The sequence below is a fragment of the Crocodylus porosus genome, unplaced genomic scaffold (assembly GCF_001723895.1).
Source record: "Crocodylus porosus isolate Cpor-Errol unplaced genomic scaffold, CroPor_comp1, whole genome shotgun sequence".
NCBI lineage: Eukaryota > Metazoa > Chordata > Crocodylia > Crocodylidae > Crocodylus > Crocodylus porosus.
In genome coordinates, this window is record NW_017728932.1 from 6676228 (window position 1) to 6697562 (window position 21335).

The 21335-nt window shown below is 42.9% G+C and overlaps 1 protein-coding gene across 1 annotated transcript in view; it reads left to right on the forward strand.

Annotated features, from left to right (window-relative positions):
* The window catches only part of AUTS2 (autism susceptibility candidate 2), a 740769-nt gene that overhangs the window by 202678 nt on the left and 516756 nt on the right, over positions 1–21335 (forward strand). Inside the window, exon 6 of the mRNA XM_019545302.1 lies at positions 624–659. Coding sequence (XP_019400847.1) covers positions 624–659 — 36 coding nt within the window. The remainder of the gene's footprint in view (positions 1–623; positions 660–21335) is intronic.

Consider the following 21335-nt stretch of genomic DNA (forward strand, 5'->3'; position numbering starts at 1 on the left):
TTGACTGTAGCTGCTTCTCTGCGGCTGCACGTTCTTCACATTTCAGACTACTAATTATGTTTACAAAATGTCTCATTTTAGAAAAGTACTGTGTGTGCACTAACTGGGGTCTTTCGGGAATAAATTGACAAACAGGTCATACACTGAAAAAGTCATCCAAACCCAGTGGGCTTTTCAGTCTGAAGCTGGTCTATGGTTTCTTTCCCTCTCCCCATCCTGCCTGCCCCTTTGTGGCCACAAAGCCGAGTAGCTGGAGTCCAGGGCATTGAATGTCAGCATGTCAGGGAGGCTGGTTGATGAGTGTCTGTTTAGTCTCAGCGCAGGGCGAAATGCCATCATTAATTCATTACCCAGCTGCCTGTCAAATAAATTGGCAATTACGTCCACCGCAGAAGCTTGGAATTCAGTAAATAGCACGTTACTGTCTCAGAGTCATTGAGAGATGTAAAGGGAAAAATTAAGCAACACCGTGTTTGTTTCAGTAGCAGATGACAAGGGGCAGCACATTGGTTCTGTGATGTAGTGATGAAAAGCTTGGAAAGGGCTGGTAATGAGCTATGTGGATTGGAACGTGTTAAAACCCATCTCTGACTTTCCACTTTGTCTTTTTTGTTTTATTGCAGAGCTCAGCTCCTTCCAGCTTGGGAACAGGCTACTTTGTAAGTGTATCTCAACTTTAACACATGTCCCTCTGAACAGCACAGCGTTACTCCTGAAACAAAAGCTTCCTGTTATGTGGGAACAAACATAAATACCAGTGTTAGCCTGTCTGATAGGTTAACCGATCTTCTTCCATTTCTATCTCAAGTAATATGGTATTACTGTATCCCACCCTTGCTGGACCATGGTTGCAGGAACTGCCCAGGTGCCAGTTTATAATTTATCATTTTCTATTTATTATATAAATTCCCATTGCACTTCACTTGTATGGCAAATATGAATATGAAATGCCAGGTTTCTGGTTTTCCTTTTGCACTGGTTTTTATCGAGTCATAGATTTTTAAGGACAAAAGTGCTCGTTACGCAGATGTGTCTGATTTTCTGCATCTCACAGTCGCAGGTTATCGCACAGATCCAGGTTCTGTGGTTAAACCAGGTATGTCCTAGGAGAAGACACTGCTGAAACTGTTTGGACTTAGATGGGGTTATGCCCAATTTACATGTTACACAAGGAGAGAATCGGGTCTAAGATCAATTGATTAATCAGTGAATCAATGTTTTGCTCAAATTATCTGTATGTTACTTATACAGGAAAGTAGGGGAAGACGGATTCAAAGAGTTACTCAAATCCCAATCAATCCAATGTACACTCCCTCTTTCCTCTGGGATTGTATGCTGAAATGGAATTTATACGTCCCCGAAGTAGGACTTATTTCTGCCCTTCTCATAGCAGACGAAGGATGAGAACTAGATCTTTATATAGATCTGTATCCGTTTTGGAAAGCAAAGCTACCAAAGACAGACTTTTCCTCTGCTATGTATTGTAATCAGAGGCTGCTCCAATTTGGTCATTAAACATGAAAGAGAAGAAAACCACATACAGCACATAGCTTTAAGGTAATCCTGACCAATTTCCCAATGTGTAATTTTCTTTTGTTAGTACACAGTGAAATTAGTCCCCTCCCATAGAGGTCTGCAATCCTTCTTTAAAAGGTCATGGGCTTAAAGTAAATGAGAAACAGCCTCATATGTAAAGGGTAAAACTGAAGCTCAAGGATTTCCTGGTGCTTGGAGATTTGGTGTCCTGTTGGATTTGCATCAGGCTTCAGCACTGACCGAGTGTTAATCTTCCCGCCAATGGAAAGGTATGAAGAACACATGATCAGTTGTTAAAAAAGGTTGCCAGTCATTTTCCTTACTGTAGTAAAACCCAAATCAGTGCAAGATGAACTGCGGGACGGAAAAGCAGTTTTATTCTTCAGCTTTCCCGTTCCCTACCCTCCTCTTCTGAACCAAGCAGATTTTGGAGGGGGTGGGGAATGTCTCTAACAGCTTAAGAGTAACCTTATAGAAAGTTTCAGTGTCTTTCCTTAGCTTAGCAGCATTTCCTTGCTTTGTTTGCGACCAGGCACCTATATTTTATATCCTGTGGAAGACCACAGGGATGCTCTGCAATACCGTATAAAACAAAAGTCTGTAAAAATATACCAACCTCTTTCTTGTTGTGGAAGCTGAATCTGCATGCATGCAAGGGCAGTATTCAACTTCATATTTAGGAAGCAGCGGTAACAGAAGAAAAGCCATCTGCCACTCCTTTGCACCATACTGTATGTGGGTTGGTCCACTAGAACTAAAATCTGGATGGTGTCAGCATCCCCTGTGCTCCATCCAAAAGCTTTGAAGTTTCTATTTCTCTCTAAATTGAAAGTTGAGTGACAAAAAAGAGAGTCTTGACCTTCTTCTAGTGCCAGCACGTTGGGATTTTTATGCTGTTGACTCTAGCGGTAAGTGAAGGAGCAAACTCCTTATTAAGCTTCACTAGTGCCTTGTGCCGAACAGCGAGGTTTTTTTGTATATAGGCTGTTTTTCCCCCCCGTTGTAATCAATATTCTAGTTGTGGAAGCCATCCTTCAATTTTACTTACAAAGCAGTTGGTTCTCTTGGTTTGATTTGGTTTTCTTTACATTTACAGAATTTTGGATGAAACTTGGAGGGTTTTTTCCCCCCCCTTTCTTTATTTTGGAAACGTTTTTTGGGATTACCTTACTTATTTTTTTTAAAAAAAGAAGCTCATAGCATTATTAACTTGCATCAAGCTAATATAACCCAGATGTTTTCTGCAGTACCAGACAATGAGAAAAATGCTCCAAAATGATCCACTTAGTCTGTGTTCCCAATAAATTTAATTTATTGTATTAACAAAGTGCAAAAGATGAACTTGAATTTTCCTTTTTTTTTTTTTTAACAAAGCCTTTAGCCAGGAAAAGCTCATTTGTTTTCCACATATAACTCGGGGGGAAAAAAAATGATCAGAATGATGGTTGTTAGGGGAAAGTGTCAACTGTAGCAGCGGAAGCTTTGAGCGTAATAGAAAGTAATAAACACTTTTTTCTTTGGAAACCTGCTTGGTAAATATTGTATCAAAACGTTACAAAACCAGCTGGTGCCGCAGCATACTGGAAGAAATGCCTGCCTCAGGTAAGATAAAATGGCTGGTAGTTTTAGCTTTATTATCCACCCAAACCTGACACGTGCCTTTGGAGAGCCAGATGGAAGCAGATCTCATACCAAACTGACTGAGCTTCAAGGTATGGATATAAAAAAAAACAAAGACTTGCTGGTAAATCAAGTATTAATGGAATCTTTCTTCTACTCTTTTTTTTTTTTTCTTTTAATCATAAAGCTGATTGCTGCTTTTTACCTCCCCTTCTCTTTTCTGTTCCTTCTCACTGAAAACCAGCTTCTTTTAATAGTCCCCCCTCCCTCCACCATCTAACATCCTGCCTTCATTGGTGAGAAAATCGCCCCTTTGCACACTGGGTGCGCTGCACACACCCATATTAAGAAAACAGATTGAGATTTGACTAGTGTATCTATCGTGAAAGCTATAGACAACTCGGCGGACAATAACAGAGGTGTACTGCACTAATTGAATGTTGTGATTATTTCTGTCCTGCCTTATTTCTTTTTTAAAGTGTGGGTGCACTGTGACTACTTCCTCCCTTTCAGTCAGTCTTGGACTGTAAGTTGCCAGTATCCATCCTCTTAGCCTGGTTCTGTTGCGTCTCAGTTATTTTAAAGCGTTAGTTTTAAGCAGAAATTCAGACATGAGAACATCTTCTAAAAATTGCATTTGCATAAGCTTATTGGCATGAAGGCTCGCACTAGACAAAATAAGAGGGAATGGAAAACGTCACAGAAGTTTCACCTTTTGGGAAGGAGGGTGAAAGTTAAAATTCATATGCGTGCTTCTTTATAATGCTCACTCTTACTTAGATGCACATCATTGCAATATAATTAGGCCTGTAGACTATTTGACATCTGTATCTTAATACCGCTGGCATAAAACCTGGACGTGCATTGGACTAGTTTGTGTTTCCGTTAGTATTAGGAATACTTTTCTATTCTGCATGTTTTCAACTAAATGACCATACTCAGTGTATATCTAGTGGGCAGCCCAAATGATCTCTCTTTTCTACATAATCCCTATAATATGGTAAGAGTAGCTCAAATTTAATTCTTCCTTAAGGTCAGTAGGTGGTTTTTTTGCCTGAGCTCTTGTCCGGTAAGAACTAAAGATGCAATTATTTGGCCTGCAGTATTTTATTTCCTAGTACTCGCCAGGTGCAATATCTTAAATGCTAATTAAATGGATTGTCAGTTTATGTATTAAAATCAAGCACTTACTCTAAAGCAAGACATTTGAGATGTGCTAAGATTTTGCTGTCAGGAAGTTCCTGTATCTGCAACACTTGCGGATGCTGCATGCTGATAGTGGAACAAAAATGGCTACGCGAATCACCTTATTTTAGTTTGAACCTTGCTGTAAACATTGGTCGTTTCGGACATTATTTTAAAGCTGGTGTCTCATCCCAGTAACAAAACCATCCTTTTATAACGATCAACATCTGTCCTAATAGTTTGTTTTGGTCTTCCTGTAGGTGTAGGGAGGGCAAGAAACCAAACTGTTTTGAACGTAGGTTGATACATTTATGAACCAGATGTGGTTGATATGATGTGGTGTCTCTCTCTCTCTCTCTCTCTCTCTCTCTCTCTCATATAGATATATCTATATGTATAATGAAGAGTGTGTGTGTATACGCACACACATTCTTGACTCCATACTTGCTAAAGACTGAGGAACTATAGACCTATATAATCAAGAAGTTAATCAGGACTTCATTTCCATCATTCTCAATTTGATAAGGTATTTGTTAGCCACTTTCAGATATTACAGTAATACTTCCTATGTCAAATCTCCATAGCTTGGCATAGCAGGGCTTACAGGAATGGATGGGTTTTTTTTCCCTCGTCCTTCCTTCTGATGATCATTAACAGTATAGTCACTTGGGAAGAGATGTATAACATTATGAGGCCTAATTCTATCCTCTCACATTTTGGACAAGTCTAGGTTTATTGATTTCCATTTTTCATGAACACCGAGAAAATAACTAGGCCAAGGAATTGTAACCAAATATATTCTGAACAGATCTCTCATAGTCCTTGGGGGTGTTTTTTCCATTGCAAATTATCCTTGTTCCTCATCAAACATAGAAATGTAGAAATCATAATTGGAAAGTGGTTGGGATGTCTTTTCAAAACTTTTTTGGATTTTAAAATGTGGATTTTTAAGCCCTTTTCTAACTAACTGCGACTTTTACACTCAGAGGTAGAGAGATGCTCTAGACTATGGCTTTGAATAACAGTAATGTCTTTCTCTCTCTTACCTGAGTACTGAAAGCAATTTTGGCAGTCTGAGTTCGACCTTCTTCATACCATAAGTCATGTGAAATCAAAGTTGTGTAAGAGAATATAAACAATTTTGGCCATCCACGACAAAATACTCGGAAATCAAATCTAAATTATTTAGTAATTTTTCCTTAAAAAAACAACAAAGAAGAAGAAAAACATTCCCAAGGATTCCTCAGTCTGTCAGTTCTTGAAATATAGAAATCTGTGGTCTTATTAGTTTGTCCTTATTTGCTTGTCTGGATGGGGTACAATTATCCAGGCTATGAGTATTGTGATGCTCATGATTTTTCTTTTTATTACAATTTGTTTTGGCTTAGTTAGGAATACCGCCCCCCCCCCATTGCATCCAATGTCAAAAATCCCCAAAGTTTGGGATTTTTGACATTGGATGCAATTTGTGAGCAGAAGCATGTTTGTTGTGGGAGAAAGGGAGTTACTGGAAGGGGTGGGGAGTGTTATTTAAGGGGAAAACAAGGATAAGTGGGTGGCCTTTTTGTTTGTTTTTGGTTCATTTTTCTTGCACCCTCCTTGCAAGATGTTTTACTTTCGGGGGGAGGGGGGTCTTAGGCAAAAACAAATTGAAAATATCATCCCATAGACTCTAGGCCACTCAGTGGTGCTGTCTAGTTTGGCCCGAGTGGATTGAGATGACCACGCGTTGTGCAGGGGTACGTTACCATACACAGTGTTTCAGAAATGTATCCCAAGGACATCAAGTGAAGAGAGAGTCACCTTGAGTAGTGACCGTAGAAGACCCATGTGTCAGCTGTCCGTTCTAAAAAATGGATGAGGATACCGGATCGGGCCAACTGCTTCATTATGCACCTGGCCAAAAAGGATGTGATGTCTTTCACGCTTATTTCTGTGCGCTAGTGAAGTTGGGGGGCAGGGACGGGACACGACCAGAGCAGCATCCCCAGGCACTGCCTTTGTAGAGCGGTGCAAAAGCAGCTGTTGGGTCAGAAGGAGCAAGTGCTGCCTCGGGCATGGAGCTGCACGGCTACCTTTCTGTTTGTGCGGACCACGCAAACCCGTCCCTGAATGTATCCAAGAGGCGGAAGCTGAATTTGGGATATGCCAAAATGTGCTCCAAGTTGTTGTAGACAGCAAATTGGGAATCAACATTTTTTTTCTCTTTTGTGCATTAGTTGACTTGAAGACGCTCTTCAGTTGAGCCTGTACTGTAGCGGTCAACGTTTATACCAGACCTGACAATTTTCAGCCTGGGACATTTTAGGGATCCCTATTCTAGATGGGTAAATAAGACACTTTGGTTTCCATAGGATTAGAAATGCGTGTGGCTTGGATACCAAAAACATCATGTGAAATAAGTTAAAAACACAACTGGGGCAGGTTATGAAGGGGAATGCACTATTTAATGCTCTGTTGCCAGCAGTATCAGTAAACAAGAGTTACTGGTGTTACAGATATTGCAAGACACTTAATTTATCTCCAGTGCTTTGACTTCAGAAGCCAAACAATTAAATGTGTTTTCCTCATGTAAAAATATTTACCCTTTGAAATGCAATGCATTTTTACAAAAGCGCTCCAGTGACTGGCTCTTTCGATGCACCACAGTTAACAAACTGTCATGTCCTCCTGCAAACACAGTTGAAAAGACAATTCTTGTTATCCAGTGCTTGGCACTATAAATCATTGTTAACAAATCCTAATTTGTTTAGCAGGCTAATGAATGATCTCCAATTTTCTCTCAGTAATTAGCTTCACCAACTATCATTGCAAAGGGTATACTGTACTACATTTCATCCCTACTTTAAAATCTCTCTGTGCCCATTCTTTGCAGAAGGAAAGCTAGCAGCATACTTTGTGAACCTTCTGGTAATAAATTCTGATGCAAGATTAGTGGACCAGATTCCCAATAGAAGTATCTCCAAGGGCGATGTTATCAGGGTTTGTAAACTTTAATGCAGAATATTGAGAGTGGAGCAGTGAAACTAGATAATCATGATGGCTCTTATTTATTTGAAATCTTTTAGATGTTGCATTTAATTTTCCTGGAGCCGCTGAAAATGCAGTGTGCCATAACAGCTGGTGTAAGTGATGCATCATCATTGCCAAATAAATACATTATATGTAATAAAATCTATCCTGGGTCAATTAATTTTAATGCTTATAAACTGCAATGTTGTCCCGAGCATAAATTTGTGTAAATAATTGGGGCACATTAAAGAAGATGCTAACAACGTGACCATCAAAGCAAAAAAGGACACTGAAGGCAGGCATGTATGTTTTACAAATCCTGTCAAGTTGATGATAACTGGAATATAGCAGCTATTTTTATAAGCAAAACTGCACAATTCTTGAAGAAGTTAAGTGACGTATAACTTATCCGGTTGAAATAAGAAGAATAGTTTAGGCAGACAAAAGCAATTACTCTGACTGGCATCTGAACAGGACACAGGCAGTAACCTTTCTTCCCTGAGATAGCAGAATCATAGGGCCATAGAAAATGAGGGTTTGGAGGGGCTTCAGGAGGTCACATCTAGTCCAACTCCCTGCTCAAAGCAGGACCAGCCCCAACTAGATCATCCCAGCCAAGGCTTTGTCAAGCTGGGTCTTAAAAACTTCTGAGGATGGAGCTTCCACCACCTCTCTGGGTAGCCTGGTCCCTGTGGCCCACTACCCCCCTGGTGAGGAGGTTCTTCCTAATATCTAATCTAAACTTCCCTTGCTGCATCTTGAGACCATTGCTCCTTGCTCTGTCATCTGCCGCCACTAAGAAAAGTCCAGCTCCATCTTCTTTGAAAGAACCCTTCACGTAATTGAAGGCTGCTATTAAATCCCCTCTCAGTCTTGTCGTCTCCAGACTCAGGAAGTCCAGTTCCCTTAGCCTCTTCTCAGAAGTCATGTCTCCCAGGTTCCTAACCATTTCTGTTGCCCTCCCATGACTCCGTGCAATTTGTCCACATCCTTTCTGTAGTGGAGCGCCCAAAGCTAGACACAGGACTAGATGTGGTCTCACCAGTGCTGAATAGAGAGGAAGAATCACTTCCCTTAATCTGCTGGCAACGCTTCTACTAATGCAGCCCAGGCTGCTGTTAGCCTTCTTCGCAGTAAAGGGTACATTATTGGCTCATATTCAGCTTATTGTCCACTGTAGCCAGGGGTCCTTTCCTGCAAAGTTGCTGCTTAGCCCGTCAGTCCCTAGCCTGTACCAGTGCACGGCATAGGAACACATCAGATTTTTTGCTGGATTTTGCTGTTTTCTGACGGACACCAAGTCATGCATCACAGAGGCCAGCACCACTATGTATGACATTGGTGTTGTGATAACTAAGATAATGTTTTGCAGTTGAAAACCAGTTTACAAACATTCGTCATAACTTTCCTGTCTAGTGAGTAAATGATTATTGACGCTTCAAATGAAAAGAAACGCAGACACAGTTGAGATGATGTAGCCAAGTGAGCAAAGCTAAGGCCAGAATTGTCTTGCACATCCAGACCACTGAACTGGTTTTCAACCTTATAACCCAGCCTCCCCCAAATGCAATCAACAGGTGACTCTCCGATATCATGAATAGCACTGGTGCTCATCCCAAATGCATTCAGCGTCTCAGTCGGTGTCCCTCTAGCAGGTCATAGCTCGCTGGTTAACAAGTCCTGATCTAGCCCACACTAAAAGGAAAAAGTGCCTCCATTTCCTGAAGCATAAGATCATCTTTGGAGACCTTCCGTCACATCGCTGGCCACATCTGCTTCTGCCTTAGCCTTTAGAGAGACGTCTTTTCCCTTGTTATATTTATTCCATAAATAATAAACCTTCAGTTAGGGCTTCAGTTCTGTGCATCATATTTGCATAGCAGTACTGCAGGAAGCTGCCAGTGCTTTCATTTTCTTGGTGTACACCCTGACATTAATTTTTTTCTTCTTTTAAATTGCATCAGTGCATCTCAAGATACTTCATCAGAAGGCGTGGTGATTTTGCCCATGACAAAATGAGAAAGGATCCAAATAATAGGTAGAGTTGGACCCTTTTTTAAAAATTCTAAAGGTCAATTAAATTAATTTATTTTTAATGGCAGCTTTCATCATCTATCAGCTGACTCCCCTGTTAAAAAAAAAAAAATCTGCATTGTGTGCCCTATGTGGGCCATGAAACAGAAAGCAGTAGAGTTGCAGGTTGTGGGTAGCGGACTGGATTAATAATTGTCAAAAGTGTAGGGTGATATTAATAAACATTTTCAGTGATGTTCCTAGTAAGCTTTCCCAAATTGCACAGCATCGTAGTCTGTCTTTATCTTGGTCCTTAAAAAAAAATCAAAATGTGAATTTTTATAATAATAAAACTTTATTATTTGTCACGTTTTAAAGATTGTAAGATTTATTCAGGCAACAGGCAAACTGCTCTTTGCTGTCACTCTCGATTCAGTCCATCAAACTCACTGTATTACACTGTAGCTCCTTTTTTAGTATTTTTTTTTTTTCCATCAGCCTGGTATAAGTACATTCTTTGCTCATCAGCTCTTGTGAAGCAAAAAGAATTATTATTTTTTGTTTTTGCTCCCCTTCCTTCCCCTCCCATCTTCCTATAACATGTGACACAAATTGCAAATGTGAACCTGAATAATAAAGAATTGCTTCACTGATTGCTAAACATACATTATGGTGCTTTTAAACTCATTTCAGGTCATCGTACTGCAAATTAGTTTGATTGCAAGCAGTTAAGCTGTCATATACAAAGCCTTCATCTTCTTGGGGTCTCAGTTTCAGATCATTAAAACTGAATGCTCAGCGGTGCTCAATATATGTATTGTGAGTTTAATATTTTGGAGGAAAGTAGCATTGGGTCTCTGGGGAGGATTTGCTACTATCACAGGCAAGGGAAAGGATTCTGCAATCCTCAAGATGAGATGGGATCAGTGATGACGGGCCTGATTTTCATGGCTCTTTAACATCACCTTTAAAAGGTTGTCAGCCATGCTTCACACACACCCAGGGTCCAATCCTGCTGTCTTTACTTATGATCAGGGATCTGGGTTTTCTGCTTCCCATGGAAAAGGGAAAAATGTGGATTTTCCCTTTTAACGGAGAAAAATGTGGATTTTCCACTTTTGCAAGAGCTCTCTGCAGGCTGGCAGAGTTGCAGCCTGCAAGGGGCTGGGAGGGACCGGGAGAAGGGTGGTCAGGCAGGGGGTGCCATGTGCATGTGCATGCTCACGTATGGACGTGGCTGCCAGGCAGCCTGGAGAGCAGCTCCCGCAGGTAAGTCCGAGTGGGGGAGGGAGGGTGTTGGGCAGGGCTGGGGCTGCTGCTGGGCCTGGGCAGGGAGTGGGACGGAGCCGCAGGAGGCTGGTCCAGGGGTCGGAGGGATGGGGCTGGATGCCTGCTGCTGCACACACTCCTGGAGCGGGCAGTGGGGGTGTGTGCCCCCCCAGATCTGTGCACGGGGCAGGTGCGGGCTACGGGCTTGGACTCCCTGCCCTGCTGCCTTCCCCTCAGGGCCTCCACAGCCCAGCTGGTGGGACCTAGCATGGCAGGGCAGTGTGGAGGTGGGGAAGCTCCTTGCTGCTGCAAGCCCTGTGCCACCCTGGCAAAGCATGAAGTTATGCCCCCTGCTGCTGCTGGGCAGGCAGGGGGTGCCTTGCCAGGATGGTGTGGAGATCCCACTGAGCTTCCCTGCTGGGCCCTGCTCTGCCTTGCTGCTCTGGGTCCTGCCCACTGGCTTACGGAGGCCCTGGATGGAAGGCAGCAGGGTGGGGAGCCCAAGCCCGCAGCGGCCAGCCCACACCCACCCCTTTCCAAGTGCTCCGCTCTGGCTGTGCCATCCATGGGAGAGGGGGAGCCAGGCTCCACACCCTGCTCTGCTGCAGCAGCTGTCACCTCCTGCCAGCAGCAGCCAAGGCTCGGGCACTGGGCAGGGCAGAGGGTCATGGACCTGGGTCCCTGTCTCTGTAGCACTGGCAGCTGGGGGCCCCTTCTGGCAGGGCTGGGGGGTGGTGGGGTGGCTGTGAGTGGGGAGTGAGGGACACCAGCAGAGCTGGGGTGTGAAGGACCTGGACCTGCATTCTGGTGAGCGAAGAAGGCTCTGATTTTCCATAATACACCCAAAATGAAATATCAACTTTATAGATACTTAGAATTTATTTTATTATAGTGATTAAGGCACTGGTAGGCTTCCAAATTGCGTTAACATTGTAAGTACATCAGTAAAACATTGTGTTCAGTTGATATCTATTTGTATATAGTGATGTTTCATTTTAATTGTGGATTTGGGGGTTTAAAATCAGAGAAATCATGATTTTTATCAGAGAATTTGTGGTTTTTAAATGGAGAAAACCAGGATCCTTGTTTATGATGTGGGGGTTAGAGGGTATCCCCTGCCCTGAATAAAGGGAGCAGTACTGGACTTCTGTATTTATCCCATTTCTGTCTGAATGAGTGAAGTGATCTGCTACAGCAAGAGTATTAAATATGTGACCACCAATGCTGCCTGTGGGCTTCAGCAACCCACAGGCAGTATGTGGGGTGAGCTGGATGGCCCCACAAGTGACACAGCCCAGAGTGGCCACGTGCCGTGTTGGGGCCATGCTGCAGCTGCATAGCCCTGCAGTGATCTGGAAGAAGGGGCTGGTGCAACCCATGGACACCTGCAGTGCCACTCACCTGGCCTGCGGGACCGGGTGAGTTTGACAGCCCTGTGGTATGAGGAGTTTTGACTTGGTAAAACAGATGGAAGGAGAGGAAAATGTCAGAACAGGTATATTTTAAAATCAACTCTTAAAGCAAAACGGCCAAGGAGATTTCTCAGGTTTCCATATCCTTTTTCTGTAGCTGAAGCATGGTTAGTGCTTTGGAGAATAATTGACTTAGCCCGTGTTTCCCTGGAAATGTATAGAAGGACACCCAAGGTGCATAGGTAAAAGTGTCTTAGAAAGACTAAGGCAAGGAGCTTCCTCCATCAGACGTTTGATAGGGTTTCCTGGAGTCGGCACCACTGGGGATCTCGCGGTACAAGCAATGGTATTGTGGTGGGACCAGGCATGAAAATTCATAGAGGGCCAAAACTAGGCCTGATGCAGTAGTTGGCATGACACCAAGACGCCCTTCTCTCCAGGGTGGGTTTCATACCTACCGAGCAAATCTGGTGACACCAAGAGTCAGAATTACTAACCCTTCAAGCTTAGGTGGGACAACCATCAGGACAGACAGTGGAAAGGCCTGTGCTTTGACCCGAGGAACTGCACAGAGCCTGCGTGTGTATGTATGGTTGATGCGACTCAAGCAATGTGGTAATTGAAGGCGATATTTGTGATAGGAACAAAAAGTCAGTTTGGGTTTGCTTGTGTCCAGAGAAACCTCTTTCCTTCTTGTTTTTCCTCTTTCTCATCCTGGTTAGCGTATTTATTTAGGCTGCATTGGTCAAAGAGGAAAAAGAAATACTTTTCTGCAAAACCCATAGATGTGGAAAGGCTGCGGTGGCTTTGCAAAGGAAGCGCTTTTCGTCATGTTTTGGTGCATCATCACCAGATACCTCCCCCTGCTAGGGTTGTGTTAGGAATAATTTTAGCTTGGTGGAAATTAGGCTCACAGCCCCTATTGCTGCTTGCATGGGAACTTCTCCTGAATCTCCACGTATAGCTGTGGCACATTTTCTTCTTTGTATGCTTCTGCTTAAAACAGACTTCTCCCAAATGATAGCAAATGAAATGAAAGTTGCTTTAACTTAAAGAGCAATCTCCGCTCCTCCCCTTCCCCAAATGGTGCCTGTATTAAAAATTAGTGCTGGATTGAACATTGCTCTACTGCTCCTCTGTTTCGCATTAAAGAATGGTGGGATGAGACCTTAGGTGGAGAAGCATCTCCTGATTGCAAGAATTAAGGCTGAATTGCGTAGAAAAGAGTCCAATCCTTTTTCTCAGTCTTTTATGTCAGAGCTCAAAATTGCTGTCTGATAAAATGTAGGACACCAGATTGAATTACTTCATTGAACTACTGCTGTCCTCTGTTAATGGTAATTGCACGGATATAGCGGTCTTTCTTGGCAACATCTCAGATATTTACCTCCCACTGTTTTTCAATTCAAACCTTTGATGAAAATATTCCCAGTACTTCTTTAAAGCAGACACCCAACTGTCTTTCTTGACAAAGGCAAGGTCTCTAAATCAGATCCTGACAATTTGTGACACAGCAGTCTATCCAAATCACCTTTTACCTATGTCACCATGTCATTTCCTGAAGAAAAAAGTGTCCATCAGAGGAAGGTTTCTGAACTCTCGGAGCTCTCTGGAAGAGAGAGAAAATGGAAGATTTCTGTGCTTGTTCCAATGAAAGCAATTAGATGAAGGTTTATAATGTTGTGATGCATGCTGTAATGGTTTGGTATAAATATTTGAATGTATTTTGTCAATGAGAAAAATATTAATAAGTTATTACTATGGTCAGTCCACTGGGAAGTGAAGGGCTTTGAAGGCTGTTCCTGTGACAATGGTGACTACGGAAAACAAAGAAGCAGAGCAGATATTTTCTCCTTAACTACACCTGCGGGTTATGATGCATTCAGCGGCAGTAGGGTTTTAGTCACCTCTTGGTATCTCATCTCACTTGATGTGTCTAAGTCCTCCTTCCACAGAGATGTGAAGGTGGTACCGGTTCGTCTATAGACGCACGCTGTTGTTTCGGGACACGTTGCATCATGTGCAGTACAATAAATGCTGTATCAGTTGCATGGAAATTCTGCATTTGTGCCTCTGGAAAACTTGGCAAGGTGATGAAGAATATCAGCCCCAGAGCCTGAGGAACTCCCCTATAGGTCTCAGTGGATATGTCAGGGTATTTTTCTATTTGCTTTTGGGATTCATTAGAGAGGGGTTCTTTTGAAAATGTTTTGGCAGGCACGTGGCCTGCCAATTATTGTGACCAGACAACTTTTACCTATGAATATAATTTGTCCAACTTTTGCATGAAGCTCGTTGAGGTAGGGACCATGCCTCCTTATGAGTTTGTACCAATAGGCTTCTAGGTACTACTGCAGTGGATAACTATTTAATGAAATATTGGATTGATCATTGTCCATTAGAAGCTGCAGAGAGCTTGTTAACAGTGCCACGCAACCCAGCAGACTCAGTGCATACTGATGGACCATGAGCTAACTCCATTTGCAAAGGAGATTTCCTAATCTGTGCCTGCAAGTATGTACCCGTCAGGAATTGTGATGGAAGGTGAGCCTGGGGAGAATTTGTGACTGCTGCCCTGTGAGCAAGCGTGGGAGCCAAAATAATTGCAAAGAGTGAAATTAATGTTCAGAGTGGTGCTGTGATATCACACTCTCCCCCAGCACCAGTTGGAAGCCAAGGAACTTATTGCAAGCTAAAGGCTGGACTGTTGAGTACATCAGACGGTGAGAGGGGATATGGATTGAGTTTCAAGGAATGATTTTCACAATGATACTTAAGGGCTTTCTTGCTAAACAGTTGAGGGACTGAGAAAGGAAAAAAGGATACAGGAGAAATTGAGGCCACATACAACAATCTAAAGTGCCTTTCGAAGAACACTTTTTAGCATTTCCACTTTTTCTCAGCTAAAAGAGTGTGTACAGACATACGCGTGCATGAAACCATCTCTTTCCCTTTATTCTCCTTTGTCTAAAGCTAAGTTCAGACAACCAGCTGCAAAGCCACTGTAATAATGTTGAGCCAGCAGCACTGGTGTCCTGTCTGAAATGCGGCTTTGGATATAAAAAGAAAGAGGAAATAATATGTGCCAGGAGCAGCAATGCTCTTTTGGCAACTGCAAATTCAATTCCTCAGTTGTGTCCTATGCAGAAAAATTTAACTTGGAGGAAGAGTCAGCCTTAGGAAAAATGGTGTCCTGGACAAACTTGTATTTTGATACCCCCCCCCCCCCGCCCAAGTCAGTGGCACTGCTGCAGACAGGCAGGGGCGTGGGGTGCAGTCCGGCATGCCTGCACTGCCTTGCCTGGCTCTGGTTGAGCAGTGGCTGGAGGCAGGTTTGGTGGGCAGTGGAGATAGCTCCATCTCTCTGGTGGACTGCGCCCCATGCCCCTGCTTACCTGCCTTTGCATGCATGAATGAAGTCAGCACGTCTGACTTCGCGGGGCTGGGCACAGCTCTGTGCATGCATGCACGTGTTCATATGCCTGTGTGTGGTGTCCTGGCTGTGCCACCCTGGGCAGTCACCTGTGTTGCCCACCCATAAGGCCAGCTCTGCTTGGAGCAGCAACAAAGATGCTGCAGAGAGAAAGGAATGTGTTCTGGGGCACTTGGAAAAATGGGGGTGCTGGCCCATCTGGAGAGAGTTTGCTCACACCTGGCGTTACCCCTTTTCTCCTGCTCTCCCCAGTCCTCCAAGTCCACATCTGCTTTGCAGGGTTGTTTCCACCTTGGAGTAGCAGCTGCATCCAAGGCAATTCACTTTTATAGCGAAGAAAGGAAGCATAAGTGAGCCTGAACCCAGTGCTGGCAAATTCACACTTGGGCACCTTCAGATAGCATCGTGTTTACTGTAATATTCCTAGGGTTGCCAGCTTGAGAGTCAGCTGTGATGCCTGGGACGCTATTAAACACCACCAAGGACTTGTTTTTTCCCCCCTCGTTCCCTATCCCTCTTTCCCCACTGAGCACAAACTGAAAAGTCCAAGAGCCTCTGCAGAGCCAACAAGAGCTAAATTACTTGCAGCTGGTGAGTACCACCTGTGCCTGTCAAACTTCAGCCAAAGCACTGTCCTCCCCAGAGGACCTCGGAGTGGGGAATCCAAAAGCCGTTTAGAGCAGGGCAGTGTTTAGCATGGAGTGGGGAGGGAAAATACTTCTCACTCAAGAGCCAAGCCTTTGGTGGAGGAGTGTTAGTAGTGCTAATGGCTCACTCTCCCTTCTCCATCTCCTGCCCAGCTCCTCCTCATTCTTAATAACCCATGGCTTATGAATATTTATTTAGCCATCCTTCTCAGTTCCCTGTCTCTGTATCCCCCATCCAACATGATGCAAATTTAATGCTGCTTTAAAGGGGGTGGGAAATTCACTCTCCAAATGACAGTGCCTTTCCTCTGTGCATATTTGAACGAGAGTCTGCTGGGAAGTGGGGTGATACCTGTTGGCAACCATGTACCACTCCCTGGTAGAAGCAACCGCTGACCTTGATGAATGGGGAAACACACAGTGCTCTTGTTCGTGTCCATTTCTTATTACTCCTGCTCTCTCTTCATGGCCTCAGCCATAATCCTTAGAATCAATCGTTACCCCATCTTATGCCAAAAGTTTGCAGGTTTATGTCACCGTTTTAGTTTGCCAGTGCTGTTCAGCTCGTTTCTGCTACCCATGTTTTGTAGAAATGAGATGGGAAAGAAGTACGGAAAGTGCCCCATGTCTTCTCTCCAAAACTCCTTCCCAGGCTTCAGATCGAGGGATCCATTCCTGATCATGTCATTCGGAGATTCATTGACTTCAGTGAGAGTGTGTTCAGTCCTAAAATCTCTGCCTTTTTTTGGTTGTTGTTTTAGAGGGAGCAAAGCTAAGAGCTGGAGTGCTGCTATTAACTTTGCGCCTGAAAGCTTGTCTACTCTCTCCCCCAACTATTCAGTTGGTGCAATAACAGAAATGACCATACAAAACTTGTTTGTCTCAGTTAATTTAGGCATCAGAGACTGCTTGTGTATAGGAAGGGACCTACTTACTTTGTGGTTTCGGCAGATTTCATGGAAACAGCAAAATCTGGGATTGTGAAATCTGCAAAATCAACAACAAAATAAAATAAAATGCTGGCTCCTCAGTTGGAGCTGCCACAAAATGCCTGTGAAATCAGCTCTGCGAGCTGTGAGCAGGTTGCAACTGCAAAAAAAAGTTTGTCTCACTGGGTGTTTCTGGATGCGCTCCAGGAGGCAGTGAGGGTGGGTCACTTTAATTAGCGAGCCGCGGCTATTAAAAGCGCCCGAATGTCAACAAACTTTAGTTCAAAGTGCTTCCCACCTCCCCCAGCCACCAGTTTTCAGTGCGGGGACACTGAAACAATGTGATGCCGGAGGCTGCTGAAGTGCTTTAATTTCTGCACTCCTGCAAACTCGATTAATCGAGTCTGTTTTGATGCACTGGATTTACAGCGCATCAGAGCAGCCTCCCTGCATGTGAGTAAGTGCCCACTGTGATTTAGGTAGCTCCCTACCCATGTACCTAATACACAGGCATGTGTGTGAAAAAAGCACCTTGCTGGATGAAGGCCTATTTATTTATTAATTGTTGTGGCCACTGAGCCCTTAGTCACTTTTCTTCAAGGCTTTTTCTCTTCTCTAGTTGATTTTATTTTTCTTTTCTTTTTTCTCCCCTGCTTGCTCTGTTTGTCTTTTTTATTTCCCAAGTGATATGTATTTTTTTCCCCCATTGATTTCTCTATCTTGCATCCCTTGTCATGGGCTTTTTCCTTTTTTTTTTTTTTTTTTCATTCCCCACTCTGTGCAGTGCAAGTGCCTGAAACAATGAAGTCCTCTTTTATTTTTTTTTCTCATTTCTATTGTCCTCCAACTCCTTAAAATCACTTTCTTGGCTTTAAATTGGAAGCAAGGTCTGAAGAGCTGTGTGCCCTCATCTCTTATTGCAATAGTAAAAAAAAAAATAAATTAAAAAAAAGTAGGGGGGAGATATTGGGTAGTATTATGAAGGGCCACATTATTCACCAGTTGGCTGAGATGCTTGTCATCCCAGACAGTTTTACACGTAGGCTGGATAATGCCATCATGTTGGTCACAGGAGGCTTACTCCCCGTCATCCTTTCAGGTTGTCCCCCTTGGCCTTCCAGGCTGGATTCTGATATAACAAGTCGATTAGGGACCCATGTTCACACAAATAAAAACAGTATTCTTGTGAAGTGGATTTGCCCCATAATTGTTCCCAGTTTCTTTTCCTCACTCCCTCAAAGCCCCAGCTTTCAAGAGACCCACTCACTTTGATATAGGCCAGAAGTTGTGGGAATAGGTCTGTGGTGGAACCTAGCATTGCCTTTCTAGACATCCCCCAAGGAGTGTCAGTAGGGAGTGATGTGCCATGCTTGTTCCCATTCAACCCTTGAAGTGATAATTGTGCTGCCCAAGGGCCTTTACTTAGAGGTTCATGCATTAAAACTGCCCTTTGCTAATTTACCCTTGAGCACCGGACTGTGACCCATGAGTCCCTTCCAGTCCTATGCTTACCTGTACCCATTTCCTGTGATGCTAAGAGCTTGCATACTAACATGGTTGTTAAAAAGAATTCTCCTAAGAGTTGACTGTGTTCATATTGCAAAAAAACAGTAAAATATTTCACTTCTTGACTGTTGGATCTAAAACAGATGAAATTAGTGTTTATTAAACATTTTATTGCTGAATTACAAAATCGCTTCTGGTCTGGTTTGGATATATAACTTTCTTATGTTAATTTATTGCCATGCTATGCTTTGATTGCTTTTTTGCAGTGGTATCAAACAATATCCTATTTTAATCAGTTTCTCCAAGACACTGTCATGATTTATGCTATGCAGGCTATTTAAACCACTAAAAAGAATACCAGTTAGAAATTCAGCTTCTTGATAAAAGGCTATTTTTAAAGATCATACTCCTCCGGATGACTTAATTTAGCTTTCCCCTGCCATCATTTATGTCGTGTAGAGTTTCACATGGATGTTGGAATAAATTATTCTCTCATACTGTGGGTCCTCCAAATGTCTTAGTTGACCCTTTCAAGATGTAATAAAATGTTGACTAGGTTTCGGTGAGAAACGAAGTGCAAAGCACCCTGGGTCAACTCCTGTGTTGGCACCGCGGTTGTAGTAGTCGTCATAGCTATGTTTGTTGTACCTTAAAGGACCTCAGCAGAGACTAGATCCCTATTATACTAGCTACTGGACAAGCACATAACACAACGATGGACCTTGCCTCAAATAGTTCACAGCCTAACCTTTAGGCAAATGCTGGAGAGGAAGGATGGTTAAGCAGGGAGGAACATGTTGCTGAAAAGAGAGCTGTCCATGCAAAGAATACATAGTGATATAGTAATCACAGGCCATTCCCTAATCGCTATCCATTGCCAATGGTATTTGTGAAAAGCCAACAAGAAAAGCATTCAGGATGATTGTAGTACATTTCTGCCAGAAGTTCAGGTTCTGTATATCAGCATAGCTCTACCGGTCTGTGTGGGGTTGTGCCAATTCTTAACAACTGCCCCCCCCTTTTGGGTTTTTCTTTCTTGTTTTTTTTTTTTCCAGCAGTAGTAGTGCTATAACTGGCTAGTAGAAATGGGAATATTGCCAGGGATTAAGAGAAAAATGATCGACTCACGTTACACATTTTTCCGAGTGGTACGCTGATAAAGTACAGGCCCAACTCAGGACCTCTTGCTCAGAGAGTATTTGCATAGCAAGGCTACGATTTACAAATTTGTTGCAGGGTAGAATTGTCATAATTCCCACCAGCAATTGAACCATCTTTTCTGCAAAAAATGATCCAAGTCTCTCAGGGTAATAATTATACCTTTCCGTGCCTATGCTCCACTTGAAAGATCTATACTTGTTGGCTGGATTGTATTGTGAAGGCATATTAGGGAAAAAGAAATCCCAAGCATGTATTTCAACTAAAAGAAACATTAGTGTTGGTTGAGGAAAAAACCGAGGCAAGAACATTTTGAGGGAGGGGAGGATGTTTTATTTGCATTAGGAAATGCCTTAAGAAACCATTGTGCCACCCGCACTGTTGATGGGACCAGTTTGTTTTCTAGCGATTAGAGCAGTGCTTCCAAAGTCGGTTTTTGGGTCCCCCCCTCTATTTCATTGTAGGCGATTTTAAGCATGTGCTTAAGTCCATTCCTATTCTGGAGAGCGAATGAATGAATGAAGTTAATGGGACTTAATTATGGGCTCAATTTGAGCCACACGCTTCAATGCTTTCCTGAACTGAGATGGTTTTAAGACGAGTCTTCAAGCTAAGCACATAAATCAAAGTGCTTTTAGGATTTTAAGTGGCCAGGGGCACACGGTCTTTTGTCTCCATTGGAGGGGTGTTCATCAGAGAGCTACTACAAAACCTGAGTAGTGAGTGTTCAGAAGTGTCTTTGGACTTTTTGTGTAAAGCACAGTTATCTCCATAAACTTTCTGACTTGCATCTAGGTGGCACATAAGGGCATGACCTAAACAATTTAGAGGTTCCCACTGAATTTTAACACGGAATATCATTTAAAAGAGGATGCATATGCAAATATATGTGCTCGGGCACAGTTCTTACCAATCCTTGTAACGTCTGACTGCTTTACCGTAGTCTTTCCATTGACCAGTTCATAGGATTATAGGGAAGTAAGGCTGGGAGGGATGTCGTGAGGTCATCTAGTCCGACCCACTGCTCAAGACAGGATCTAAAACTGTCCCAGCCAAGTGTCTGTTTAACCAGCTTTTGAAAACTTCCAAGGATGGCGGTTCCACAATTTCTCTAGTTGCAAGTACTTAACTCTTCTGTGGCATTGCCGTCTTTCCTTCTACTGCGATTGCATTCCTAATCAAAGAAACTATTATGAAAATGTAAAAGCAGCCATTTGCACCTATGCATCTATGTGTATGTAACACATGGGTATCACTCTATAATTTTCTTTTAGATGCTCAGCTACAGTTCAGCAGCTGGTGACCCAGTGTTTTGAAAATCTTTGCGAACTAATTAGTCTCTCCTTAGACTATGGATTGCCTAGCCATTCTAAATAAGCAAATGTCACTGTTTGTATTAGAAAATCTCTACAATGACTGATCCCTGTCATGGGGTAACATTCATCTTTTTAGTATAGATTTTCAATAGTTAACCATCTGGCTCCATGCAGTTTTTCAGAAAACATTCACTACCCAGGCCAACGGGAAGAAGGTGGTGGGATTAAAAACCTAAGTACATGAGATGAAACATTAATCTGTAGGACTGGACATTTGTTTTTATCAACCCCACTTCCCA